Raw genomic sequence first — 13574 nt, forward strand, 5'->3', positions numbered from 1 at the left:
CTTTCTCCTTGAATCAATATGATGCTTTCATCCCGCATGAAAAACATGTTTACAGGGCAATAGATTTATTTCCATCCATGGCAGCACAAGGTTGCATCGCACATGGTTTTTTCATTTAGTTGAGCTATGATCTTATATGAACAAATAACTATGTATGCAGATTAATGTATAATTCCCAAGAAGAGCACATCAGCAGAGTTCTGAAGTTAAATATCCCATACACCAGCACCAGTATCAAAACCAACAACATCGGGAATCAATAGCCGCATTATCGTTGCCATGGTCCAGTCTAGTCTGTTCTCAGTTTTCTACTGCAGCTTGTTGAATCAACTCAGCAGTGCTGAAGGAGTGAATGAAAGGAAATAGAAAGAAGAATTACTTACCTAAACCTAGTGAAATAGGATGGTGTGATTTATAATAAAAAATCCCTTGCTTTTAACAGCTGTTCAAAATAGTATTTCAATATTAAAAATAAAATACATCTTATTTTACTTAATTACGTTAGATGCAAAGATAAAAGGCTTTTACATTTATGTTTAAAAGTTCATTTATAATGGATGTTGTCACAGATCCTATTGAGCACCCCTTCACGGCCACCTGCTAGGACTGCTGTGAGGGGAATCCAAGCCTCTTTGCTCTAGCTCCTCAGGGGGTGTGTTAAGCTCGTGGAATCTGAACAGAGTCCAGCCACTACCCCAATCTCGGAGTCCCTAGACATACCCTCAGGGTGAGACCTAGTAACTGCACCCCCTTTCTGAGTGTTTGGACCCTCTGTCCAGCTGCCTAGCCCCACTTCAAGACTCCCTAGTAATGAAACACACCCCTGTCCCAGAACTCCACCCCCAAAATGTGTGAAGCTACTGGTTCATAATTTAAATCCCTCAGGTACACCACAGTAGTTGTGAAGCAGCCCACACACACACGCACACACTTTGCTCAATCTATCAACCTGTACTTATGATTGCAGTCAACAGATAAAGCACAGGAGAGTACAGATCATATAAAATATCCTAAATGCAGCATCCCTCACTGGCTCATCCTTCTCTTGAGATCCTTGGGCTACCATCTATATTCCAGCAGGCAGGCAGGGCCCTCCACCTCCTTTCCTACACTGCCACTGCAGCAGCCTCCCTCGTCTTAATCCGGTACAAAATGACTCTCTCCCCTAGTTCCTCCCTGTGAGTCCTTTAATAAATTCCGGCTGGGGTCACAGACTTCTTTTCTTCAGCCTTTTGATAACTTTCCACTGCTACCCTCCTCCCTCCCTTCAGACAAAAGGAGAAAGTGTCTTCTCCCAAGTAGAGCAAACCTGTAGTCCCAAGTTGTTTTACTTTGAATAAACTATCGCTGAGTGCTGATTAATCACCATTGTCTCTGGCCTGGCACAGGCATGGCACAACCCTGCTAACTCATTGGGGATCCACATACATATAGGCATTCCATGACACAGTAATTTCATGATACAATTTCATAAAATCATCCAAAGTTCAGAAGTGGTACAGAAAGAACTCCCAGTTCATCACAGATGTCATTAGTGCTTTTAACCATGGTTATTAAAACCAGGCTTTTCTGCCATATTGAAGGCAGTGGTTAAACTCCATTGGCAGCCCACTGGAGTACATATGGGCTAACACGGGTTTAACCAATGCCTTCAATATGACAAAAAAGTCTGGTTTTAACAAAAGCGGTTAAAGCAGTAATGACATCTGTGACTTCCGTAAGCTCAAAAGATTGTCTCTCTCTCCAACAGAAGTTGGTCCAATAAAAGATACTATCTCACCCACCTTGTCTTTCTAGTATCCTGGGACCAACACAGCCACAACAGGATTGCATACGGGATTGCATGTCTAATGACATCCCCTATTTTGGTACTATAGCTTCTCACTCTTTACATAAGAAATATTTGTGCCTTAGTATTGAAATGGCAGATGCCTTATTTTTAATAATCCTTAACGTTGATTCACAGTATAAAATGAAAGATACAGTATAACACAACACACTGTGTTAGATTGTGCGAACATTACTCAGGCTGGTAAGGATTTATTCTCACATTGGTATCAATGGGGCTACTCATGAGTAACTGCTGGCAAATGTGGTAAGGGTTGTGCAATCTAACCCTGATAAAACATTTAATAAGGTTTTGAGCTTTAAATGGTTAATATCTGCAGATTATGGTATATTTTCAGTTTAGGGTACAGTGAATTTTTTCTTATTAGCTTTCTCTCATCTTACCTTCTGGGAGCTCCAATTATAGTAATGAGCATCAGTTTATTATAGTAACAAAAACAAGAAATTAGTTTTAGAACTGCTTATTGTTGGGAAGAAATATTAAAACCCCAGCATTCTTTGCTGTTTTTGACTACATTGTGTTTATCTTTTATGAGTAAAATCAAGTAAAAAGAGAGGATGTTTTGAGCCAGTGTAATGAAAATTAAAAGATAAAAACCGCTAAGTTTAGTAGCCTGTGAAAAGAGAGCATTAATTAATTTTTTTCGAAACAGGACCACAGGTCAGCTTTTTAGTCTTAATGAGGGTAATGTGCTACGATGATGTTTCCAGGTCAAGCTGGAAGCATTTTCTGAATACAGCAGAAAGTTTAAAAAGTTCTAAATGTTAATTATTTAGAACATGTTGTATTGCTTTAGTTTCATTCCTATTTAATGTATTTCCAGCAAAATAAATTTTGCTGTATTTGTGGGTTTTTTCCTAGTGCAATAATGTGTGTAATTCTATTTAGTATGGCCTTTTATGGCTGCTGAGTCTGTTATGTAGAAATTACATTTATATTCCAGAACCTCTGGAAAATGTTTTGGGCCCAAATCTCCTCTCATGTACACTAGTCTCACACCAGTGTTATTCAGCTGACTTCAATGGTGTTACAGCAGATTTATATTAGTGTAAATGAGATTGAAATCTGGCCCATTGGCTTTCAGTGTTTTTTAGATACTGGTCATTTGTCACTTCATTAATCAAAAAAGAAACTTAGATCCCAGACCGTACCTCAGTTTCCCCATCTGTAAAATGGGAGTAGTGATACTGACCTACTGACTTTGCAATACAAAGATGAAAAACACTATATAAAAGCTAAGTAGTAGTATTTATACCACTCTGCTGTATTTATATATTTTTATACTCTGCTACACTATATTTTATGTATTTTTATACTATATTTATATATATATTATATATATATACTCTGCTATATGTATGGGCCTAGTGGCACATTGCTCTAGCACTTGACATTTTATAAAGAATTACACATATAGGGAGGACTTTTTTTTTTTTCTAATGTTCCATTTTTAACGCTGTGCTGCAGTGGAATAAGCCTCAAATAAGATGTACAGCATTAATTTCGGTAACAATACAGTTGATAAATAGGAATCTTGCATTGCTAAATATTGAATAATTAACACATTATCTTTCCTTTAACTAGCCCAAGAAGGAGACAAAATGAGCTGCTGCTCTTTTTCTCGGCTTACTTAAAATGTATTCTTATTGTTAGCTTTAGCTAGTTGGCAGTATGCAGGCAATTGAAATAAGCCTGACACTAGTAGCTGATATTCATCAGGAAGAAATGTTGGGAGAAGCCATATGGCACCAGGCAAAAGGTTGTACACTTTCAAAAGCGGCTGGAAGTATAATTCTGTCATTTTTCATTTATTCAGTAGTGGCAGCAGATGGAAGAAAACATGGTTCACGTCAGTGCGAGTTTCCTGAAAGAGAAACAGACAGAGCAAGGAGTGGGGAGACATATTTTACCTCTGGAAATACCAGCATTAAAATAATAGTGTGTTCTATTTACACGGACCTATATTTATAGCAAGCCCTTATATCATGTTGGAGGAAATGGGTACATACTTCTATTAAACCCAGGTTTAGGAGCCAAAAATGTGGGTAGCCTAAAAATTGAAGAACATAACCATAAGGAAAAGAAGTTACTATATGACGCTTCTTTCTTTTACCTTTATTAAGAGGCGGAGAGGGATGTCCAACCAGGCGACAGCACATTTCAGAATTTAGGAAACTGCAGTAGCAGGCCCCCAGTAGAACTAGCTAAGGCCGTGCCTGTTCACTGCCTTAAGGAAGTCAGCCTGTTTGCCTTACAGATATCTTTAAGATCACTCGCACTGGTAACCTATTTGTAAGTGTTTTGCTAGGTAATGCCTTTGGTTCCCTAGGGTAGCAGCCAGCTTGGACAAGAGAGTTGGGAAGACTGAAATAGTGGCTAATATGATGCCATCGGGCTGGAATTACAAAGTACACTCAGTGCTCAAAATTAAATTTGTATCTGTGTGTCAGGGGCTTCCAAAAGGAACAAGGAACAGTGGGTTACGTCAACTCGGGGTGTTTAAAATAGCTTTCATTACTGTTGTAAAAAGAAAAAGAAGACCGTGAAATTTGGAATGGAACCTACAGCCCCAGAAGACCTTAATCTGGCTCTCTGTAATGCTATGTGATGAATGTCCATGGAATCAAGCAGGAGACTTTTGATTAATTTCTGGAGCTGGGCCATTCTTTTACACATGTCTGTGTTCTCAGAGCCCTAGACATGATAGCTGATTAACTGACAGATGATGAAGATGGTAATTCAAATAGATCAGATGAAACAAAAACAGTAATTAAAGAAGAATTATATGTTTCATCATACAAAAGGTGTTTAAATAGTGTGGTGTGTCTGTCTGTAAATTAGATCTGTTTGTTTGTAATTTCTTGGAGTAGTGAAAACATTTTTTAAAATTCACAAAAGGAGTAGGAAATTTACTACCAGTCAGTTTTAACTACATTATGAACTTACTAAATAGTTTTTGGAACTCTTAAAAATAATTTGTTCAATTTGGGTTATATTAATTTTATAATGGTCATCTAAAGGAAAATGAATTATTTATTAAGTTATTTTAAAAGGGATGTGTGCATGTAACGATTAGCAACAGTATTCAGCTAAAGTCAAGTTTTTAGATCCGTTAATTATATAATTGTTAATTGTTATTGCTTGTGATTTATGTCATATTTTTGTTGCTACGCTGAATGTGAGATGTTTCAATTTGTATTGGAGAGACATCATTAAAATGGGTAATTTATTTATAGAAGAAAATATAAATAAAAATGAGAATGTTTAATATTAAAGTTATATAAACAAGATTTTTTTAAAAATATTCCATATTGCTAGTGGAAATGTCTCTGGAACCCCTTTAATACAAACTTTTCTTTGTTCTTGAGGTACTGAGTCACAATTCTTTGTTCTCACCTTTTTCACTCTCAGCTGATATTTTGCCTTGTTAATTGTTAATAATTTGTAGCAACTACTTACATAATAGCTAGTAGCATAAGTTTCTTATATATCCTCCCAATCCATTGATGGATTGAGGACTTTCAAGAAAGTACTCTTGTGTAATGAACAAGAGAGACAATGGGAAATGGCTATCAGCAGTAACTACAGTAAAATAAATTCAGCAAGAGTCCATGGGGTACCTAAAGGCAAGTTATGGATCTCCAGTACCTTAATGACAGGTTTCAGAGTAGCAGCCCTGTTAGTCTATATCCGCAAATAGAAAAGGAGGACTTGTGGCACCTTAGCGACTAACAAATTTATTTGAGCATAAGCTTTCATGAGCTACATGCATCCGATAAAGTGATCTGTAGCTCACGAAAGCTTATGCTGAAATAAATTTGTTAGTCTCTAAGGTGCCACAAGTCCTCCTTTTCTTTTTGCAGCACATAATTTTAGGTACTGTGTTACTAATCTGTCTCTATCTCATTCACGCTATTCCCTATCTTTTATTTTATTCTTTTTCCCCTCTACCAAAGCCACCCATCTCTTACCCTAAAGTTACATTATGCTGGGAAATATAACTTTGCCTGAAAAATCATTGTTGATGGAGTTGCCCCTGCTTAGCACACCATTGCCTATATGAGCCTTACATAACTGACACACATGTTCCTCCAGCTGCTCCTTCCGCATCTTTTCCCTTTTCTCACTCTTGTGTTACTGTGTATCTAACAAGTTAGAATCAAGTTCATCTCACCTCAGGCTAAGGAGGATTCACTGCTTATCCCATGTCAAACTGTTTGCCAGATTGTATTCTTATTCAGGGGTAGCTGTATGAAATTGACTAGGCACCCAGTCATGATCCCTGGTAAATGAACAAACTGCTTCCTGTACGGGATCATGATATTAATGTTTCTTATGGAAGAAAGAGGAAATAGTCTGCCATCCACTCAAGGTAACAGATTACAAATTTGCTAATAAAAGTATTTCTGCTCTGATGGATATGCCATTGATCCTTATGATTCAAATCATGGATCTCTTGAGGGACTGCAGTTGTTCCAGGTGGTGTAAAAGTTTGGTGAACAAGCCACCCCATGGGCTAAGTGGGGATTCAGATCACTCTCCAAAATGTCATTTTACATTAACTTCTACAAGCCAAAGGTTCTCTAATACTATCTCATTAACCAACAGAAAAAATGTCACTGTAATTCTGATTTCCAACAATCTTCAGTACTATAATGTAGCTATAAGATCCCAAATTGAGATCACCTAGTTACGTGGAACTGTAGGGAACTGCAGTAATGTGAGAGAGAAGTACTTTAGCACGAGTACAAGCTCCAGTACCCGGTGATGTGTTTTTATTCAATCTCAACTTTATATTTCATCAAAGTAAACAAGTACTTTTAGCAATTGCTGTTTTGTTAGCTAAAAAACTTAATTTTTCCCTCATCTGCCCTTCTGCAACGCTTGCAGTGAGCCAGATTCCTCTTGCTGTTTCTCCCCAGGGTTGAGGTTTGAGAGATGAGCGTTGGGTCATTCTTCATAGTGAGGCTTTTGAGCCTAGAACTAACCCTCTATGTATCTAACCAGGGTCCTATTTAGTGATCATTAGGACACAGTGCAAGATACATTTGTATACTCTGAATATAACTGTTTGCACAGCTGAAGTACCTAGGGTATTTGTCAGGTCAGTGGGTGGAGATCATACAAGTCAGAGTAGACTTGAGTTATGTCAGTTGTTGGCAACTATTGTTTATTTTTCCTATGTCCAGTATCACACTGATGGGTAGAATAGAGATTTTAAAATAAAGATGTGGTTTTTAGTTTTGCCACTTACTCTAAATCATTTCCATGCTATTGTCTCACAGGCAACAGCTGAAACAAGCAGAAATGCAGAGAGCAGAAGCACTGACGACTATATCCTGGTTTCCGAAGAAGAGGAGGGAAATAAAGGTGCTGTCTCTGAGCACAAGCAGTCGCTTCAGGCACACAAGGAGGCGGCAACGAAGAATGAAGCTCCATCTCGTTCTTCTTTGGTCTTTTCTGATCCACTCATGGGCTCCATTTCTGCCTCCTCTAGTAACCTGAGTTCCAGCCCTGATGATGATGACAGCAATAATAGCAAGGATTCTGACTTCACTATTGTCAGCCCCTTGGACATCTAATTAAACAGCTTGGTGAGCTTGTGAGGTCAGTTACTAAACCTCAGCTGAAATAACTTTGATTCCACAGGCCTGGATGACTGACTCAGAAGGACAGAAGGTATATAAAGATAACCCATTCCAGCTGCTAAAAGCCTAGCTAATAGATCAGAGCACAAATTTGGTCCAGGCAGTATCTTGCAACCCTCCAAAGAGTATAAAAATTTTGTAATGGTTACCTTAACCGCAGTAGTATCCAGACCCAATATAGAACTACTGCTAGTTGTAGGGTTATCTTAGTGGCTTCCAGAGCTATAGTACTATTTAGTTAGTTTCTCACCACACAGAGTAACCTGGGGCATATATTCTAATGGGTACCCAGAGGAGAGGAGACAAAACTACAATTAATACATTTACTTTTTCCAGCATGCCAGGTTAGGCTTATGCTGGGTGGGAAGGGAACTATTCCGCTAGAGATTATGGGTAGAAAATGAGGGGAAGCAAATCGAAGAGATGCAAAGTATCCTTTAGCAACTGGTTCAGCAGCTGGCATCAAGATTACTGGAGTCACAGCAAAACCTCTGACTAGTACTCAGAGAGAGAAACTATAAAAGATAAGACCGGCACTTCAGGTATAGAACACCAAATCAAATCTAAAATAGCCTCTTTAAAGCCCTGGGTAGCTTGAATCTATACTAGTTAAAAGACTTCTAATATTTCTGAGAGAGGTGGTGCGGGGTTTGTGTGTTGGAGTAGTGTTCCTTTGGAATCTGTTTCTGTAAATGTTTTAAGAACTGTACAGCCTCTTTTGTGTATAAGAATCAAGTTCATTCATGATGGATGGTACTGAGGTTTTCCTTCATGGCAATTCTGTTACAGTTTAAGAAATAATTCATTGAGAAATGTGAGTTGGAGTTATCCCCATTTATTTGATTAGAAGCACTGTCTGTTGTCCCACAGGAGTCCTGAATTCCAAGGGACTATGAGATACCTTTTCCTCTAGCTAGACGAATTTGAATGGTGACTTTTGCTGAAGTAGAAAAAGTAGTTCTCAGTCAACACATCTGTTCTGAGGTATAGAAATATGCTGGAGGCATGGCTGTGAAAAGGCATGGGATGTGGTATGAAAATGATGTGGAGACTGATTCCAAATTACGGAGTTGTTGAAAATCATCCACCTTGCTGGAGTAATTTGTTTGTTACTGTGGCAAGGAGAGAAGGCAAAGGAGAACTCTATTTAGATTCCTAGGGATGTCTGCAACAAAAGAGAATGATAAAATGAAAGAACTTCTACGACTGTATCTAAAAGCAATTCACGATTTAATGGAGAGACGAACATTTAAATGCTGCTAATGGAGAGATGAAAACTTCCCTTTGCAGCTAGCTTGATTGGGTTTGATCTTTCCTTCTGAAGCAAAATGAAGTTGCCCTTGCTCTGATTTAGGGATGCCACCAGGTTTGTTCTCAGTAGAAGAGTCCTGAGTTCTTAATCTTTAATCCCACAATAGCTGGCGCAGGTTAAAGACACAAGTTTGTGTCCCATTTTTAACACTTCCTCACTCCTGTGTTAAAGTAGAACCAGCTGGCAAATTTTGGAAAGGATGGGGACCTGAACAACAGAGTCCTGCGTCTTTTTGCCTAATATTTTTTTCTCTTCAGAGGTAGCACTACACCTCTTACACCTAATTATATTAACTAATTTCACTGTCCCTGGGAAGAATTACAGCTGACTGAGATTAACATGTCTAAATCAGTGGTTTGCTAGGGAAATTTAACCATCCGATGGTGTTAGAACCGAGCAGACTGAATTAAAACAGCTTCCAGCTATCGGGTGAACATAACTTACCAGGGAAGGAGGAAAAGAGCCCTGAGGCACTCATAATTAAAAGCACTTTATATTGCGTTGCTACTAGCCATGTATTCTCTGTATACAAATACAGTGACATGATCTTCCCCATTGCCAGTCAAGAAAAAGGCAGTGGTTCAATGAGGACAAGATTCTAATTAACTCTCTAGCTTGTTTTTCTATTCGGAAAAGGAAATCTCTTTCCCATGAAATGTGGGATGCATCTGATCATACACGTGGGGTTGTTTTTTGCATTCCATAATCATTCTTAAACTCTTTGGAAGTAACAAAAATAAATTATTAATAAATGGAAGCCTACTTTTTCAGCAGCTCTGAGGAAATACACTTATAGAAAGAATGCCACTAAATTACTATATATGCAACAACAACAAAATCCCTCCATGTTTAAAGGATTTTATTTTACAGGATTCATACCGTGTAACCATGCAATAATTTTGTAATTGCATGACAAATGTTATGTTATTAATAACTGGTGCATGCAATTATCAATTCATCTGCAAGTAACTGGAGTTAAATACAGTTTTTCAAAGTTAGATGATGTGATATACTGTAGTTGGCTCTTACAAGGTCTAGTGTTGAAGACTGAAATGAAAAGGTAATTATCACATAATTACAGAGAAGCTGCCATACACGTACACATTTGAAAGCCACCACATAATTCTTCCAAAATTATTTGTGCCTTGTAAAATGAAGAAATACTGGAATGTTATAAGCAGGTTTAGCATCATGTGTGTGACACTTTGGTGTGCTGAACAGTCATGATGGCTTTTTGTTTTGCTGAAAGATCTTAAACGCATAACATTTTGGAGGGGTTTGTATATTTGTTTAATTCTAATCCTCTCATTTCTACATCTTCACAAAAAACATTTCAGGATTTAACCTGCATGCCTGTGTGCAGGTTTATTTTGTATCCCTGAGTTTGTGTGAATGCCAGAAGATTAAATAGCTGTTACTTTAGAGCCTTCAGGCTTTTCTAGCATTCCCCCTTCCAGCTAGAGTTGGTGCTGATGTGGCACAAAGGTGAATCTGATCAGGAAGTGCATATGTAAAGATGGGGGAAGTGTTATGCAGATCCAGAGACTCAAGAAGTACTGTGTTTCATAAAACCAAAATCTTCAGTGACCACAACAGTCTGGCAGCGGTAAAACACTTTATTTTTTAATCTTTTTTTAAGCATTCTTTTGTTTTCTGTCCATTTACTCCAGGGATCACATTGTCATTCTCTTGAACAGTCTCAGTGCTATAAAAGAATGTGATTTGTACAGTTCTCTTATTCTTTAAAATTAGTGGTTATGTCATTAATAGTACATTTTTAAGCAAAGCTGAAAGTATAAAACTTTTTTTAAAACTCACAAGTTTTGCTGAATGTCTATTGTGCCATGGGATTTGAACAAATCCTCGGCAGTAGAGAGACATTAATAGAAATGAAATTTGAGTGAATCCCATTGGATGGATCCACTTTGGTTATACCATGTCCCTCTACATTCCAAATACTACTCGTGGCTGCTGTTTGATCATACTGGAAATGTCATTAGACTCTTTTATATACATTAAGCCAATTGGCTATAGTTTGGACAAAATGACAGATAATCACCCTATCTTGCCTTATGTTACAAATATACCAAGGAAGAAATTGCCATTTTAAAACACAGGATTATTCTTTCTTCCAAAAATGACCTGCTCATAATGTTCATGGATAACAGTAATCTGATAGAAAATATATGCATTGTAAATTACAGATAAGTACTAATGTGGGACTTTAAAAAATATACCTGAGCCAATTTGAGGCTTATTGTACTGTATCTCAAGTCTGTACCATATGACTGTTTCAAGTCCTGTGCATGTAATGTCAGTCATACCTTACTGCAGAAAGGCAGTCACCATATTTTGACTGGGTATTCATTTAGCTGTGGAAATTTGTATCTTCACTCTGGAAGAATGTCTAACCTGCTTTATTAAAGAAAGAACTAACAAATGCAAATTCTTTGGGTGTCTGCTTTTACTCTCATCAACAACAAAAAGATGGGAGGAATCTGGTGAATAGGGGTTAAAATATTACAACTATGCTTTCCCAAAATAGGGATGCGCAGCTGCTTGAAAATAATATCTAACTCTTATATAGCACTTTTCATCAGTTTATCTCAGAGCACTTCCATTGCTTACATAGAACTGAAATCACCACCATTCATTACCGTTATTTTATTGTAATTGTATACACGAGCTAGAAAACCCAAGTGATTACTATGTATTTCATTAAAACACACGTTAGAATTTGTTTGCTATTTCATGAAACTGATAGTGTGCTATATTTACTGTACTGAAAGTAAAGGGCCAGATTTTAAGATCATGAAAAACACTTGTTCCATTAAATTCAGTAAAAAGAAAAGGAGGACTTGTGGCACCTTAGAGACTAACAGATTTATTTGAGCATAAGCTTTCGTGAGCTACAGCTCACTTCATCGGATGCATGTAGCTCACGAAAGCTTATGCTCAAACAAATTTGTTAATCTCTAAGGTGCCACTAGTCCTCCTTTTCTTTTTGTGGATACAGACTAACACGGCTGCTACTCTGAAACCATTAAATTCAGCGTTACTAGTTTAATAGATTCCGAGGCCAAAAGGGACCATTGTGACCATTTAATGCACGGGTGGGCAAACTACGGCCCGTCAAGACTTTGGATACGGCCTGCAGGATTGCCACCCTCGTGGTGCCGCAGGCCCTGCTCCACTCCTGGAAACAGCTGGCACCACGTCCCTGGAGCCCCTGGGAATGGGGAACCGCGGCCAATGGGAGCTTCAGGGGAGGTACCCGCAGGCAAGGGCAGTACGCACAGCCCTCTGTCTCCCCTCCACCAGGGGCCTCAGGGGCATGGTGCCGGCCGCTTCTGGGAGCGGCACGGGGCCAGGGCAGGCAGGCAGGCAGGGAGCCTGCCCTGGCCCCAGTGCATGCCGCTGCCACCCGACTCCAAGTAAGTGGTGCTGGGCCAGAGCCCACACCCCAAACCCTTCCTGCACCCTGCCTCCCAACCCCTTGCTCTGAGCCCCCTGCTGCACCCTTCCTGCACCCCAACCCCTTTCCCTGAGCCCCCTCCTGCACCACAACCCCCGGCCCTGAGCCCCATCATACAACCTACACCTCTCCTCCGCCCCAACCCCTTGCCCTGAGCCCCTTCCTGCACCCCGGAGTCCCTTGCACACCCCAACCCCCTGCCCTACCCCTACATTCATGGCCTTCCATGCAATTTTCACACCCAGATGTGGCCCTCGGGCCAAAAAGATCACCCACCCCGATCTGATGTGATCTCCAGTATAACATAGGCCATCGAACTTCCCCAGAGCAGTGTTTTTCAATCCCAGTACTGGGTCGCGGCATTGCTCTGGGTTGCCTTGCTCTGGTCAGCACCCCGACTGGGACATTAAAAGTCCCGTCGGCGGTGCTGCCCAACTAAGGCAGGCTAGTGCCTACCTTTTCTGACACTGCACTGTGCCCCGGAAGTGGCCAGCAGCCGGTCCTGCTCTAGTTAGGGGGGCCATGGGGCTCCGTGCATTGTTTCCGCCCTGAGCACTGGCTCTGCACTCCCATTGCCCAGAAACCAGCCAATGGGAACTGGAGGGGGAGGCAGTGCCTGCGGGTGAGAGTCGTCCAGAGCCGCTTGTGTGCCTCCGCCAAGAGCCAGACCTGCTGCTGGCTGCTTCTGGGGCACAGCACGGTCCGCGGTGCACCCCGGCTGAGCCGCTGGAGGTAAGTCCATGCCTGCATCCCAATCCCCTGCCCCAGCCCTGAGCCCCCTCCCACACCCTGAACCCTTCATTCCTGGCCCCAGCCGCACCCTAGCCCTCTGACCCAGCCCGGAGCCCTTCCCCAAACCCGTCATCCACAGCTCCATTGGATCACGGGCATCAACAATTTTTTTCAACTGTGTCCCCAGAAAAAAAGTTTGAAAACCACTGCCCTAGAGCAGATCTTTTAGAAAAACATCCAGTCTTGATTTAAAAATTGCCAGTGATGGCGTGGTAAATTATTCCAATGGTTAATTATCGTCACTGTTAAAAATCTATGCCTTATTTCCTGTCTGAATTTGTCTAGCTTCAACTTCCAACTATTGGGTAGGGTTATACCCTTCTCTGCAGATTGAAGAGCCTATTATTAAATGACATTTTTACGGACTAATCAAGCTACCCCTTAACCGTCTCTTTGGTAAGCTAAACAGATTGAGCTCCTACAGTCTGTCACTATAAGGCATGTTTTCTAATCCTTCAGTCATTCTCATGGCTCTTCTCCGAACCCTTTCCAATTTAT

At 40.1% G+C, this 13574-nt stretch overlaps 1 protein-coding gene across 1 annotated transcript in view; it reads left to right on the top strand.

The window, feature by feature from the left end:
- TBC1D5 (TBC1 domain family member 5) overlaps positions 1 to 11246 on the top strand; it is a 480265-nt gene extending 469019 nt beyond the window's left edge. Inside the window, exon 24 of the mRNA XM_077811294.1 lies at positions 7135 to 11246. Coding sequence (XP_077667420.1) covers positions 7135 to 7431 — 297 coding nt within the window. The 3' untranslated portion in view covers positions 7432 to 11246. The remainder of the gene's footprint in view (positions 1 to 7134) is intronic.
- Positions 11247 to 13574: the final 2328 nt, after the last annotated feature.

Source organism: Eretmochelys imbricata, chromosome 2 (assembly GCF_965152235.1).
Source record: "Eretmochelys imbricata isolate rEreImb1 chromosome 2, rEreImb1.hap1, whole genome shotgun sequence".
Classification (NCBI taxonomy): Eukaryota; Metazoa; Chordata; order Testudines; family Cheloniidae; genus Eretmochelys; species Eretmochelys imbricata.